At 44.9% G+C, this 15,566-nt stretch overlaps 2 protein-coding genes across 2 annotated transcripts in view; both read left to right on the top strand.

Moving 5' to 3' along the window:
- Window positions 1–11,620, top strand: part of acat2 (acetyl-CoA acetyltransferase 2) — a 16,413-nt gene extending 4,793 nt beyond the window's left edge. The window contains exons 4-9 of the mRNA XM_076272597.1: window positions 3,742–3,859; window positions 4,701–4,844; window positions 5,208–5,330; window positions 6,619–6,773; window positions 9,177–9,287; window positions 9,867–11,620. Of these exons, the coding sequence (XP_076128712.1) occupies window positions 3,742–3,859; window positions 4,701–4,844; window positions 5,208–5,330; window positions 6,619–6,773; window positions 9,177–9,287; window positions 9,867–10,037 (822 nt within the window). The 3' untranslated portion in view covers window positions 10,038–11,620. The remainder of the gene's footprint in view (window positions 1–3,741; window positions 3,860–4,700; window positions 4,845–5,207; window positions 5,331–6,618; window positions 6,774–9,176; window positions 9,288–9,866) is intronic.
- A 704-nt stretch (window positions 11,621–12,324) lies between these two features.
- Window positions 12,325–15,566, top strand: part of kif25 (kinesin family member 25) — a 31,188-nt gene continuing 27,946 nt past the window's right edge. The window contains exons 1-4 of the mRNA XM_076273144.1: window positions 12,325–12,393; window positions 12,713–12,778; window positions 13,723–13,839; window positions 14,447–14,588. Coding sequence (XP_076129259.1) covers window positions 12,325–12,393; window positions 12,713–12,778; window positions 13,723–13,839; window positions 14,447–14,588 — 394 coding nt within the window. The remainder of the gene's footprint in view (window positions 12,394–12,712; window positions 12,779–13,722; window positions 13,840–14,446; window positions 14,589–15,566) is intronic.

Raw genomic sequence — 15,566 nt, 5'->3', positions numbered from 1 at the left:
AGAGCACCCGCGATCTCACAGGGCAGTGTGCTAGTGCAGGGCACCCGCGATCTCACAGGGCAGTGTGCTAGTACAGGGCACCCGCGATCTCACAGGGCAGTGTGCTAGTGCAGGGCACCTGCGATCTCACAGGGCAGTGTGCTAGTGCAGGGCACCCGCGATCTCACAGGGCAGTGTGCTAGTGCAGGGCACCATGTGGGCTTTCCAACCCCATAACTGTATCAAAACATCTTGCACAGACATACTGCAGTTCAGGTTAATATCAATCGTTCAGTTTGTAACTGACTGATAACAATCACAGTCTGAAAAGGACAAATATAAATACCCTGCAAGATAGTGCCATTATGAAGTTGCTCCCTCCAGTTTGGTCTCTGTTGTTGTGCAATGTTTGGTCTGCGTAAATAATAGTAATCTGATTAAATAATGAAAAGAACTGGCATTTCCCTGTAAGATAATTATTAACCACAGTTTCAGTGTCACAGAGATGCTGCAATCATTGCTCCATTGCCTCCATCTCTGACCTTACATGGATATTAATATTCCGACTATTGGTCTTATTCAAAATAAGACAATAAAGCGATTATGGGATTTATATGAGTTATATAACTCATTTATATGAGTTGATAGAATATTCCGTTCATATTCCAAGGCCAAGGTCAGGGGCAATTAATTACACAGCCAGCAGACAGCCATAAGGACAAGACACACAACAATATATCAAAACATAAATACCCACAGGATCTAACACAACAATATATAAAAACATAAATACCCACAGGATCTAACACAGTAATGAATCAAAACATAAATACCCACAGGATCTAACACAGTAATGAATCAAAACATAAATACCCACAGGATCTAACACAGTAATGAATCAAAATAAATATAGTTAAAACAGTTCTGGCAGATTGTTTAAAATGAAAATGGAAGTCGGGATAAAAGAGTTTCTGAGTCTATTGGACCTGCATCTGGGCCTGGAGTACCTACGGCCTGAGGGGAGTAGCTTAAACTGGCAGGACAAGGGATGGCTGGGGTCAGCTGCAATAGATTGGGCTTTCTTTGCCACTCTGTTGGTGTAGGTGTGAGAGAGAGTGGGGAAGTTGATGCCAGCAATCTTGCTACATGTCCTGACGATACTCTCCAGTCTATTATTGTTTTTTATGGACAAAGAACCAAACCAGCAGATCAAACAGAAGGTTAAAACAGACTCCATAAAAACAGGAATAAAACATTCTCATAAAAGTAGGGTCAATGTTAAAATTCCTCAGTTTGCGATAAAAGTACATGCGCTGATGGGCTTTGGCACAAACAGCATCAGTGTATTAATCAAAACATAGCTTACTGTCAATAATTACAGTATGCCAAGGTACTTATACTCTTGTACTACCTCAACTGGTTGACCATCAATGATAGTGGGGGGAAGAGGGGGCATTGCTTCCTGAAGTCAATAATTAGTTCCTTGGTCTTTGCTACATTTATGTTTAAAAAGGAGCGCTTACACCAATCATTAAAATCATTCACTATGGGTCCACGGTCAACCGCGGTGTTATTGAGAAGAGACACAATGACAGAGTCATCTGCAAACTTGAAAACCTGTCTTCCATCATATTGTGAACGGCATTCATTTGTGTATAAAACAAAGAGGAGAGGGGAGAGGACACATCCCTGAGGGGAGCCAGTAGAAGATAAAAGATTGCCAGATAAAACACTGTTAACTTTAACCCTTTGGGATCTGGAGGTTAAAAAGTCAACTAACCAGGCTATTAGCCCTGGGTTGATGTTGTGTGTCTTTAAAAGTCTGTCTGCTAAAATATGGGATTGAATACAATTAAAAGCTGATGAAAAATCAATAAATAGTAGTCGCACAAAATTATTTGCCCCATCCAGGTGGTTAAAATCTGTGTTGAGCACGCTGCCTGTAGCATCCTCGACCCCCCCCCCTTCCTGCCCTGTAGGCAAATTGTAAGGGGTCGAGTTGCGGCTGTGTTTTTGCTAAAATCTCCTGTTTAAATAATTTTTTCAAAAGCTTTCATAATGAGGGAAGTGAGAGCCACTGGTCTAAAATCATTAAGTGATTTAGGTCCTTTGGTCTTAGGCACAGGCACAATCACCGACTCTTTCCAGAGATGAGGGACCTGGTGTGATTGAAGTGACTTATTAAAAATAAAGGCGGGTATGACAAAGGCTCTGCACAGCTTTTGAGGAGGCGGCCACCAATATTGTCTGGACCAGGGCTCTTCCTTTCCTTCACCCCCCTAAGAATTTTGTGTCCTTATCAATAGCAATGGCAACATTTTGTTCTGCCCGTGGTTCCCTGTACACAGACAATTCCTTTCCTCTGCTCTGTTCTCATGCCCTGTTCTCATGCCCCACTCTGCCCTGTTCTCATGCCCTGTTCTCATGCCCCACTCTGCCCTGTTCTCATGCCCCACTCTGCCCTGTTCTCATGCCCTGTTCTCATGCCCCACTCTGCCCTGTTCTCATGCCCCACTCTGCCCTGTTCTCATGCCCCACTCTGCCCTGTTCTCATGCCCTGTTCTCATGCCCCACTCTACCCTGTTCTCATGCCCCACTCTGCCCTGTTCTCATGCCCCACTCTGCCCTGTTCTCATGCCCCACTCTGCCCTGTTCTCATGCCCCACTCTGCCCTGTTCTCATGCCCCACTCTGCTCTGTTCTCATGCCCTGTTCTCATGCACCACTCTGCCCTGTTCTCATGCTCTGTTCTCATGCCCTGTTCTCATGCCCCACTCTGCCCTGTTCTCTGGGCTCAGCTCATATTAATATCTGAACAAATCACACAACAGGCTACATTCTATAGCACACTGTTTGGCTTCTTGTTAAAGGAATTATCCGGAGTAAAATGCACTTTAGATCGATTTCCGGATGATTGGGGGTACATACGTTGAGTTGACATCCAAATTATGTCATTCGGATGTGTTTTGAGAAAGTGTGTTCCAAACAACATAACACTTACGTGGTAGTGAGTAGAGGGTCCCTAAAGCCAAACTGAAGTATCCCGAGGTCTTTATGTGGTCGAATAGAGAGTCCAGAATGAATGTCATCAAGCCAGTACCTTTACAGAAATGTTGCCATCTTTGCCGCCACCTTGAGGGGAAAGTCCGTAGGAGTCTTATTGCTGAGTGTGTTGTAATTTCGTCGCCGTTTTTAAAAAAAAAAAAAAAAACATAGTCCAGTATTTCTTTCGAAATTGAAATGAAGTTGTGTGGACTGGACTATGTTTTTTTTTTTTTAAACGGCGACGAAATTGTGAATTTCCAGAGCGTGTTACACAGCAATAAGACTCCTACGGACTTTCCCCTCAAGGTGGCGGCAAAGATGGCAACATTTCCGGAAAGGTACTGGCTTGATGAAATTCATTCTGGACTCTCTATTCGACCACATAAAGACCTCGGGATACTTCGGTTTGGCTTTAGGGACCCTCTACTCACTACCACGTAAGTGTTATGTTGTTTGGAACTGTAGAAGAGGTATAAAAATAGCGTTTTGTAGCGGCGCAATTGAAATGCCCCGCTCACTTCCAGGCTACGAGTTGTGACTGAAAACGGTACAATCGAACTTTCTCAAAACACATCCGAATGACATAATTTTGATGTCAACTCAACGTATGTACCCCCAATCATCCGGAAATCGATCTAAAGTGCATTTTACTCCGGATAATTGCTTTAAGTAGCATAAAAACAAACTCCTTTTCCCTGTTTGCTTTTTGTCCCCTCAGGCTCCCCATACTGTCCAGATGCGCTCGGGGGTGAAGATGGGAGACACGCCCCTCCAAGACTCCATCATTGCTGACGGCCTGACCGACGCCTTCCACTCCTACCACATGGGCATCACAGGTACGCCTCTAGACATGACGTCACATCACAGGTACGCCTCTAGACATGATCCCACATCCTCTAGACATGATGTCACATCACAGGTACGCCTCTAGACATGATGTCACATCCTCTAGACATGATGTCACATCACAGGTACGCCTCTAGACATGATGTCACATCACAGGTACGCCTCTAGGCATGATGTCACATCACAGGTACGCCTCTAGACATGATGTCACATCCTCTAGACATGATGTCACATCACAGGTACGCCTCTAGGCATGATGTCACATCACAGGTACGCCTCTAGACATGATGTCACATCCTCTAGACATGATGTCACATCACAGGTACGCCTCTAGGCATGATGTCACATCACAGGTACGCCTCTAGACATGATGTCACATCCTCTAGACATGATGTCACATCACAGGTACGCCTCTAGGCATGATGTCACATCACAGGTACGCCTCTAGACATGATGTCACATCCTCTAGACATGATGTCACATCACAGGTACGCCTCTAGACATGATGTCACATCACAGGTACGCCTCTAGACATGATGTCACATCACAGGTACGCCTCTAGGCATGATGTCACATCACAGATACTGTTTCTGATTATTTTGTTGCTTTTAATCTTGTGGTTATGCTTGTGGCTAAGTTTATTATAATTGTATAGTGTATTGTGTTAATAATCATATTGTTATGTTTGTGTTTATTATCGCAAAGCTGTGTTTATAATCATGTTGTTGTGTTTATGTTTATCATAGCGAAGCTCTGTGTGGTTGTTATTTATGTTTGTGTTGTTTGTGTTGTTGTGTTTATTTGTGTTGTTGTTTATGTGACTGTGTCCAGCGGAGAACGTGGCGAAGCAGTGGGCGGTGACTCGAGCGGAACAGGACCAGTTCGCGGTCGCTTCCCAGAACAGAACCGAGGCCGCGCAAAAGGCGGGACACTTTGACCGCGAGATCGTCCCCGTCACCGTCCCGTCACGCAAAGGCAAGAGCAGCCGACCTTAACAGCAGGATAATGAGTCTGAGTCAGATCACGACCTAATATGAATATCGTGATAATGTGAATATCGTGGAAATAATGCACCCACAGAGTATATGTAAGGGATAATATATTGTCCGCCAATAAATATCGGAAAATAAAACCTGACGGATCTGAACCCCTATGCGCAACGGAGAAACGAATTATTTTACCGTAGGACATTGGGAAATCCCATTCAAGTCAATGGAGCGTTCTACTAGCATTGTGGAGAGCCGTTGTTAACATACTGACCCCCCCCCCCCCCCCCATGCCAGAGCCAGTCTAGTGTGTTATGTACTGTATGTAAACGGAGTGTGTGTGTGTGTGTAGGCCCTGTAGAGGTGGGTCAGGACGAGTTCCCGCGCCACGGCAGCAGCCTGGACGCCATGACCAAACTCAAGCCGTGCTTCCTGAAGGACGGCTCTGGCACCGTCACCGCCGGCAACGCCTCAGGTACGCCCCTCCCCCTCTCAGGAGTTTGGGTTCTGACAGATGCCCTGTCAGAAACGGTTCACGTGGGTTCTACAAGTTAGTAACGATTCACATGGGTTCTACAAGTCAGTTACGGTTCATGTGGGTTCTACAAGTCAGTTACGGTTCATGCGGGTTCTGCAAGTCTACATGTGGGTTCTGCAAGTCAGTTACGGTTCATGTGGGTTCTGCAAGTCTACATGTGGGTTCTACAAGTCAGTTACGGTTCATGTGGGTTCTGCAAGTCTACATGTGGGTTCTGCAAGTTATTTATGGTTCATGTGGGTTCTGCAAGTCTACATGTGGGTTCTGCAAGTTAGTTACGGTTCATGTGGGTTCTACAAGTCAGTTACGGTTCATGCGGGTTCTGCAAGTTAGTAACTGTTCATGTGGGTTCTACAAGTTAGTAACAATTCACATGGTTTGTATAAGTTAATGGTTCATGTAGGTTCTGCAAATCTGGAACAGGTCACATGGGTTCCACCTGATGCCCAGTCAGGAACGGGTCACATGGTCTGACAGAGATCCTAACCACTGGAGATCCTCCTCCCCTGTAGAACTGAGTTGTATTATGTGTGGGGGATCCTCCTCCCCTGTAGAACTCTTATATTATGTGTGGGGGATCCTCCTCCTCTGTAGAACTCTTATATTATGTGTGGGGAATGTAGGGATCCATCAGAGATCCTCCTCCTCTGTGGAACTGAGTTATATTATGTGTGGGGAATGTAGGGATCCATCAGAGATCCTCCTCTGTGGAACGGAGTTGTATTATTCACAAAATGTCTGTCTAGGAGCGCTTCCTGGACTCAAATTTGTTTGTCTGAGGTGCTCTTTGGATGGGAGTATGTAGATGAGAAAAACAGGGAATTCCAAGGCACTCTCAATTCTCAAAGGTTAAAAAGCCTTTATTTTATTAGCTTGGTTACATTTAAACCTTTTTTAAAAAACTCTTGACGCGTTTTGGCAAACAAGCCTTCATCAGGGAGTCAAATTTAAATTGTGTGGGGAATGCAGGGATCCAACAGAGGGCTACGGCACATGTTTCTTGTGGTCCATGTCAAGGTTGATCCAACTTATTTCTTGATAACAGTGGCTCCATTCAGGATAAATAACACATGTCAATGACTGTGCCATGATAACGTTAATCGTGAAAAGCAAATGTTATGAAAATTCAAATGTACCTTGAACATCATCAAAACAATGATCCTTATCGTTCTTCTTTTTTTTTCTTTTTTTTTTAATTAAATAAAATATCGTTCCTGTCCTTCAGGGATCAATGACGGCGCTGCAGCTACTGTGCTCATGAGCCAATCAGAGGCTCAGAGGCGGGGCTTAAAGCCAATGGCACGAATCACCTCCTGGGCTCAGGCGGGCCTGGACCCGTCAATCATGGGCACTGGGCCAATCCTGGCCATCAGGAAGGCGGTGAGCACCAATTCGAATCCTAAGCAGCTCATTAGTGTGGTGTGGTTTTACAGGATATGATGTAAACAGTAACACTCACATGAAGCGGATGAGTTTGATGTAAACAGTATAGTATATATACTCTTTTGATCCCGTGAGGGAAATTTGGTCTCTGCATTTATCCCAATCCGTGAATTAATGAAACACACTCAGCACACAGTGAACACACAGTGAGGTGAAGCATACACTAATCCCGGTGCAGTGAGCTGCCTGCTACAGCATTGCTCGGGGAGCAGTGAGGTGAGTTAGGTGTTCAGCCGTTCCTACTGGTTCGAACCGGCAACCCTCCGGTTAAAAGTCCGAAGCGCTAACCAGTAGGCCAGTGTTTCGCAAACTTTTTCAGACGAAGGACCACTTAACCAATAAAAAAGAAACGCACGGACCACCTAGCTAAAAAAGATTAGACCAACTTCAACAGTATATTAGCCTACACAATAGGCCTACTCACTGAACCACCTTGCTTATTGTCTAAAACCTACTTCAACAGTATATTAGCCCACACAATAGGCCTACTCACTGAACCACCTTGCTTATTGTCTAAAACCTACTTCAACAGTATATTAGCCCACACAATAGGCCTACTCACTGAACCACCTTGCTTATTGTCTTTGCACTTTGCTTATTGTGTCAGAGGATTCATATGATTTAAACTGGCATATCCTACATAGACAGTGTGACAGAACTGTTTGGATTTACATACAAGTTGGTTCAATATTGCAAACAACTCATCTATATTATATTTTACCACGTCTGCTCGCGGACCACTTGGGATAGCTTGCGGACCACCAGTGGTTCCCGGACCACACTTTGAGAAACACTGCAGTAGGCCACGGCTACCCCCAAACGCTCACAGTAACGCACACATAAAGCAGATGAGTTTGTAAACAGTAACGGATGAGTTTGATGTAGACAGCAACGCCCATATGAAGCGGATGAGTGATGTAAACAGTAATGGATGAGTTTGATGTAAACAGTAACGCTCACATAAAGCGGATGAGTTTGATGTAAACTAGGGTGGTTCACAAAATTAATTTTCACCGAATTTTGCCAGATCGCGTTTTGTCTTGTTCCAATTGGCATTGTAAGCATCTGTACCAAAAATGGAGTCAATTGCTGCACATTTAGGGGTGGCACACTTTTTCACAATATTGACACACAAACAATACATGATGTATTGGTATCTGGATAAAACCATTGCAGATTCTGCATTGAAGAGCATTGGATGACATTTGTGGTATCTGTCAGAAGAACTCGTCGCCCTGGCGTTTTTTGATGCTCAGCTCACCACCATTGGTGGTGGTTAGTGAGGTCCCCCCTTCCCTGTGAAGCGCTTTGAGTCTTGAGAAAAGCGCTAAATAAATGTAACATGTTGTTGTTGTTGTTGTTGTTGTTGTTGTTGTGTTGATGTTGAAGAAAAAGAGACAATGCTGAGAAATCTTGAAAGACGCCCTGGGAAGATGCTCAAAAACTTGATGCCAAGTCTTTCTTCCACAAGAGCAGTGCAGCTACCATCTCTGGCCTCGTCACTCGCTGCTCAATCCACTTCTTTGAGGTTCTTACTTAAGGCCAAATGGATGGCAGAAGTAACCCTGATGATGTGAGGTCCATTCTCACAGATGAGAATCTGCGTCAAAAAGTTTATTCCTGACAGTGCAGAGAGAGGCATTGCCCTTATTAAACGCTGTCAACAATTTGTGCGAAACGAAGACCAAAAGCAATTTTTGCTCCGTGTTGTGCAAGGACACAGAGATAAAGTATCAAAAAGAACAAAGTCATCATACACCGAATAGTGTTTTAACTGTTCTAATGTTCTTACTCATTTAGTATAAGTACAGGGAGAGATTATTAATGACCATACTTATCTTTTATTTTGTTCATGTTTCTGGTTCCTGCGAAAGTTATGCATTTTTAGGTTGAGCAATTGTGAAAAAGTGTGCCACCCTTTACTGGCGTCCTATTGGCTCAATTTTTGGTACAGATGTTCAAAATGTCAATAGGAACAAGGTAAAATGCGATCTGGCAACATTTGGAAAACTTTTGGTCATACCATTATATTGTGAACCACCCTAATGTAAACAGTAACACTCATATAAGCGGATGAGTTTGTACCATCTGGTGAAGAGCAAATCCAGTCCACTAAATGTATTACATTCTTATGACCACTCTGAATGTCTTCCTGATTCTTATGGTGTGTGTGTGTGAGTGACATTGTCATGACCACTCTAAATGTCTTCATGACTCTTATGGTGTGTGTGTGTTGTGTTTGTGTGTTGTGTGTGTGTTGTGTGTATGTGTTTGTGTATGTGTGTGTGTGTTGTGTGTTGTGTGTGTGTATGTGTGTTGTGTGTGTGTGTGTGTGTCCAGGTGGAAAAGGCGGGCTGGAAGCTGGAGGAGGTGGACCTGTTTGAGGTGAACGAGGCCTTTGCTGCCCAGTCTGTAGCAGTGCTGAAGGACCTCGGCCTCAACCCAGACAAGGTCTCACACACACACATGCACGCACACATACACACACACACACATGCACACACATGCACACACATGCACACACATGCACACGCACGCACACCTCACCACCCAGACAAGGTCTCACACACACACACACACACATACACACACACACACACACGCACACACACACATGCGCACGCACACACACACACATGCGCACGCACACACACACACATGCACACGCACGCACATGCACACACACACACACATATGCACACGCACGCACATGCACACACACACACACACACATGCACACGCACGCACATGCACACACACACACACATATGCACACGCACGCACATGCACACACACACACACACACATGCACACGCACGCACATGCACACACACACACATGCACACGCACGCACATGCGCACACACACACACATGCACACGCACGCACACCTCACCACCCAGACAAGGTCTTGTACACACACACACACACGTATACGCATGCACACGCTCCGCACACGCACACGGCCACACACACACGCACACACAGACGCACGCACACACTGAAGACTGAAGAGCCGCTCTCCCCGCAGGTGAACGTGTCGGGCGGGGCCATTTCTCTGGGTCATCCTCTGGGCATGTCTGGCTGCCGTGTGCTGGTGACCCTACTGCACGCGCTCCAACGGACCGGCGGCAAGAGGGGTGTGGCCTCACTGTGTATCGGAGGAGGAATGGGCATCGCCATGTGTGTGGAGACCGTCTGATGGACCGAGCACACACACACACACACACACACACACATACATACACACAAACACACACATTATGGGTTAGCCCTTAGGACATGGTGTTGTGAGCTTCTGCTTCTGATGCTTTATAAACAAATGCCTTTAAAAGACTCTTCTGACTCTGACTCGTATGACATTTAGGACTCATTCTGACTTGGACACTTCTGACTCCTTTAACTCTCTCCTGATTCTTCTGACTCTTTCAACTCTTTTCTGACTGTTTTGACTCTCTGATTCTTCTGACTCCTTTGACTCTCTTTCTGACTGGTCTGTGATGACCATAGCAGTTCTGTCCTGTGTGTCGACCTGTTGGGGCCTTAGCCTGGAGGACCTTACAGACCGATCAGGCCAAGGCCTCGTCAGGTACATTTATTTGTCCTTAAAACATTCCTCACTGTCCTGCTTATCTTGCATACTGAACTGTAGTCCAGTTGTGTTCTGGTAGTGGGCGGTCAGTCATGGTCCTGCTTATCTTGCATACTGAACTGTAGTCCAGTTTTCTTCTGGCATGGGTGGGTCCCTGCCTTTGTGCAGTGATCTACCTAATCAATGTGTGCTAGAAGACAGACCTTATGCCTGGCCTCATTAACCCAACAGCTAGCATCTCCAAATGTCCTCCCAAACCACCTTCTGTTCAGCTAGCATCTCTAGATGTCCTCCTAAACCAGCGTCTGTTCAGCTAGCATCTCTAGATGTCCCCCCAAACCAGCGTCTGTTCAGCTAGCATCTCTAGATGTCCTCCCAAACCAGCGTCTGTTCAGCTAGCATCTCTAGATGTCCCCCCAAACCAGCGTCTGTTCAGCTAGCATCTCTAGATGTCCTCCCAAACCAGCGTCTGTTCAGCTAGCATCTCTAGATGTCCCCCCAAACCAGCGTCTGTTCAGCTAGCATCTCTAGATGTCCTCCCAAACTAGCTTCTGTTCAGCTAGCATCTCTAGATGTCCTCCCAAACCAGCGTCTGTTTAGCTAGCATCTCTAGATGTCCTCCCAAACCAGCTTCTGTTCAGCTAGCATCTCTAGATGTCCTCCCAAACCATCTTCTGTTCAGCTAGCATCTCCAGATGTCCTCCCAAACCAGCTGCTGCCCTCATGTCTCTGCCTGTGTGACTGATGACCTGAAGGAAACTTGAAACCTCAATCAATACTGACACTAACAGCAAAACTGACCACAGGGGGGCGCTAAATAACTCTAAGGCCAGTGACAATGGCAAGCAGGATATACATTAAATAAATAATATACTGGAGACTCTTCTGGATGGAAAGGGAAGCTGATTCCGAGTGTCTGGGTTAAACTAATCAAAGTAGCTGTCATCATATTATGCATTTACAATGAAGTAGGCCTATAGGCATTGTAGTCTATGTCAGGGAAATATGCCTGTCTTCCTGTATTCTCTGTGCCATCACGGCTAGTCTAGCCTGTGTCACATGCTTCTAGTAGATACATAGACTTTTAAATAAAGTGTAATATTGAATGGAAGTTATCCCAGAGAATATAATGTTTACAAAAGAAACCAGGGTTGAACTCTGGGGAAGAATAAAGATACAACCCCAAAGCACTACCTAATGTGTCTCTGTGTCTGTGTGTGTGTTTGTGTTTTAATGGGATAGTTACAGTCATGTGTTTATAAAGTACTCCAACTATGTTCTACTCCCTGGTTCTCTATAAATAATGAGTGTCATTATGACCACACTATTGAGCTCAGAGTTTAGTGGCCGTGACCTTGTAGGACACTTTTTCCACCACTAGAGAGCGCACTGCCTTTATTTAATTTTTTTACCACGTCCACCAGAATCATGGCATGTAACTTTGAATTTTGTAAATTTTTAATCATGATTTAGAGCTGTAAAAAATTGTTACATAAACAACATAGTTTTATAGACCAAAATATTTATTGTAATATGATGCCATATTTTGTTCGTTTCCCCACAGTCCAATAACAAAATTGGCCTATTTATCTCGAACTGCAGCCCTACTTGCTGATAGGCCTGCATAGGACTGTACCTCTTAAATGAATGAAGTCAAACACTTCTATAGCCATTGAAGGAAAAAAAACGCATTAAGATGTCTGTGGCCCCAATTGAAGTGGATGTTTTCCTGAGACAGAACGCTGTAGCTTACTGCCGGGCACGCAGGTCGTGTGGTAACGGTAAGCCGATTACTGGAACTGTCAAAGTAGCCTGCTCTGGCTGATGTCCTGTCCATTTGACCAAGCCGTTAACCTCCGAGGGTTTTTGTATTCTTTTTTATACTAACTTGAGCATAATGCCACTTTTTATTAACCGGGACCAGATATTTGCGCACCAAGTGCACCTGTTGGAGCATAAACTCAGGGTGAGTATCCTAGGCTACTATATTATAATAATTAAATAAAAACAGCTTAGAGGAAGCTTGTAGGTGTCATTTGATTGCTTGACATGTTAACGTTATGCTACAGATATGTTGAAGGTAGGCTACCTATCAGTCGAAGACAAAAAGCCTGTGTGTTTTGCCCATTTCACTTTTAAAATGAGAAATGTAGCATAATCTCTGAATGTCAAAACAAAGGCTAGCCTGCTAAAGTTAGTTTCAGAGTGTCTTTGTAACCCGTGTATTTTGCAGAGTAGCCTAACGTTACATGTTCAGAGTTTGTTTGTAACGGTGTATTTTGCAGAGTAAAGAGGAGCGTATTTTGGAGCTGGAGACGGAGAATGCCCTTCTTCACCTCCGGCTGGCCGAGGTGGGTATCGCCAGAGCCCGTCTGGTATCGCTATCATATCAGTGATTCACCGTCTCAATGAACGCGGCTAGGCTGTGTGAGGTCCCGGCTTGGCACTGCAATGGCGCCTCTCGGGGGATTTGTCAGCCTGGCAGATGGTGACTCTGTCTGGATAATAAGTGGCTTTAGCCCAGATATGTAGCCTACTGATGTTGCACACATATTTTTGACTGAGGTTAGCAATCGTGAATATAGGCTACAGCTAGTCTATAACCAAAATTGGTCTAGTACATGAATGATGTGATAGGACAATATTGTGCTGAAAATTGTAGCACTTCACTGGCCTACTTGTGCTGTGATGACATGTTGAGGTTCGGTGTGTTAATGGTGACATGTTGAGGTTAGGTGTGTTGACACTTAGGCTACTGTTAGATTACACACTAACTTATTTAACTTATTGACTGCACAGCCCTCTCAATGTATTTATTTATTTAATTAATCTGGTTTAGCTCTTGTATCTGTTGTGATGACTTTTATTTTGCATTTGTATCTACTGAATTTGATACTAGTAATATTAATATATAATTTGTATCTATATTCCTATGTCTAGAGCACTGTTGCAACTGTTATGTCACTGTTTTCTGTCAATGTCGTTTAATGTCATCTATGTGTGTGTGTAAAAAGCCCACTCTTTTGACCTGCAACCAAATCTACCCTTGGGTACAAATAAAGTTACCTTACCTTATGTTGAGGTTAGGTGTGTTAAATATGTGAATTGAGAACACAGTGTTGTTACAACGTGAATTGTTTGTTTCTTACTGATTTGAATAACCTTTCCGTCGTGTTTAACCCCCCCTGAGGTCAAAGATAGCCTGTAGTCCAATGAGCAATACCAGTTAGTTAACTGATGTCTCCTCTCCACCCGCCCCGGCCGCGTCGCTGCCCCTGCTGGTTGCGGGTGGTAGTGTCTGGGCCGCCTGCGCCAGGAGGGCCAGCGGGAGGCGCAGAGGCAGTGCCAACTCCGCAGGAGCTCCCAGAAGACTGCTCACCTCTCCCTGGGCAAACTCCTGGCCGAAGTGCAGGTAGGCCCATACACAAACGTGATACATGGCAATATATGAACATATATCCCTGCTGAAACAGCTATGCTGGTAGCTGGTTTTAGCTGGTCTTTGCTGGTTTTCTTCCAGCTCTTGCTGGTCTTTGCTGGTGTAGCTGGTTGGGCCACCAGCTGGACATGCTGGCGTGACCATCTGAGGAAGCTGGTCATGCTGGTGTGGAGGGATATAATTTACATCTGCATGGCTCATAGATAGATAGCGCTAGATAGATACTTTATTGATCCCCAAGGGGAAATTCAAGGCATTCATAGCACATAGAGATAAAACTAGATGAGAACATCATGTTTAACTCTATTACACACCATTAGGCCTATTACACCATTATGCATTACAAAAGTGTTAAGTGATTTAAGTTTTGGAAAAAAGAAACTCACAGACTAGTGATTCAGATTTTGGAGAAGTGTGCAGGTTCACTGACTATTTCCCCATATGTAGAACAAAGCCTGTCTGATTGATGTGTAGTGTTGCAGGTGTTTTTGGCTGTGGAAATGATACATTGCCTGTCTGATTGATGTGTTGTTGTGGTTGTTGTGGTTGTTGTGGTTGTGGTGGTGGTGTCTGTCCTCAGGTGCTGAAGAGGGACCTGCGGGAGGTGTTTGCCGTGTACCTGAGCTTCGCCCGCGAGCTGGAGACTCAGAGCAAGGAGCTCCTGGAGCGCACGGCCGTCCTCAGCTCCACCGTCCAGAGCCAACATGGCGACCACGCCGAGAGTGAGTACCGTAATGTACCGTCGAGAGTGAGTACCGCAATGTACCGTCTTGAGTACCGTAATGTACCGCCGAGAGTGAGTACCGCAATGTACCGTCGAGAGTGAGTACCGCAATGTACCATGCAGAGCCAATATGGCGACCACGCCGAGAGTGAGTACCGCAATGTACCGTCGAGAGTGAGTACCGTAATGTACCGCCTAGAGTGAGTACCGTAATGTACCGTCTTGAGTACCGTAATGTACCATGCAGAGCCAATATGGCGACCACGCCGAGAGTGAGTACCGCAATGTACCGTCTTGAGTACCGTAATGTACCGCCTAGAGTGAGTACCGTAATGTACCGCCTAGAGTGAGTATACCGTAATGTACCGCCTAGAGTGAGTATACCGTAATGTACCGTCTAGAGCCAACATGGCAACCATGCCGAGAGTGAGTACCGTAATGTACCGTCGAGAGTGAGTATACCGTAATGTACCGTCTAGAGTGAGTATACCGTAATGTACCGTCTAGAGTACCGTAATGTACCATGCAGAGCCAATATGGCGACCAGGCCGAGAGTGAGTACCTTAATATGGTCTCCGTTGATGTATGAAAGTCAGGTTAGTTATCGCCACTCACAAGATGCTGAATAGGCCTACATTTACATTGCATTTTAGTCCTTGTTTGTCAAGTGTGTATAATTTGAAATGTAACAGTAGGCCTAAATAGGCCTTTCCATGTGGTTGGCTATATTAACATTGACTTTATAGAAAATGTGCTGCTATAATATGATATGTGTCAGTATAAGGATATGAGATGACCTATTGTGATATGAGATTTTGGTCATATTGTACAGCCCTATATGAAGGCATCTACGTTGTCTTAGCCATAACATAGATTGCTTTCAAGGAAAGTGATCAGAAAGTATAATGTTATTTATTGTACTGTGAAGAATGGCAGCTCTCATCACTTTCCCACACACTGGCTAATTACCCTGCAG

Source organism: Alosa pseudoharengus, unplaced genomic scaffold (assembly GCF_046254945.1).
Source record: "Alosa pseudoharengus isolate Yale_2024_CS ecotype anadromous, Long Island Sound unplaced genomic scaffold, YU_APseudo_1.1 YU_APseudo_1.1_scf_7, whole genome shotgun sequence".
NCBI lineage: Eukaryota > Metazoa > Chordata > Actinopteri > Clupeiformes > Clupeidae > Alosa > Alosa pseudoharengus.
Note: the sequence above shows the minus strand (reverse complement) of the source record. Positions and strands in the feature narration are given on the sequence as shown.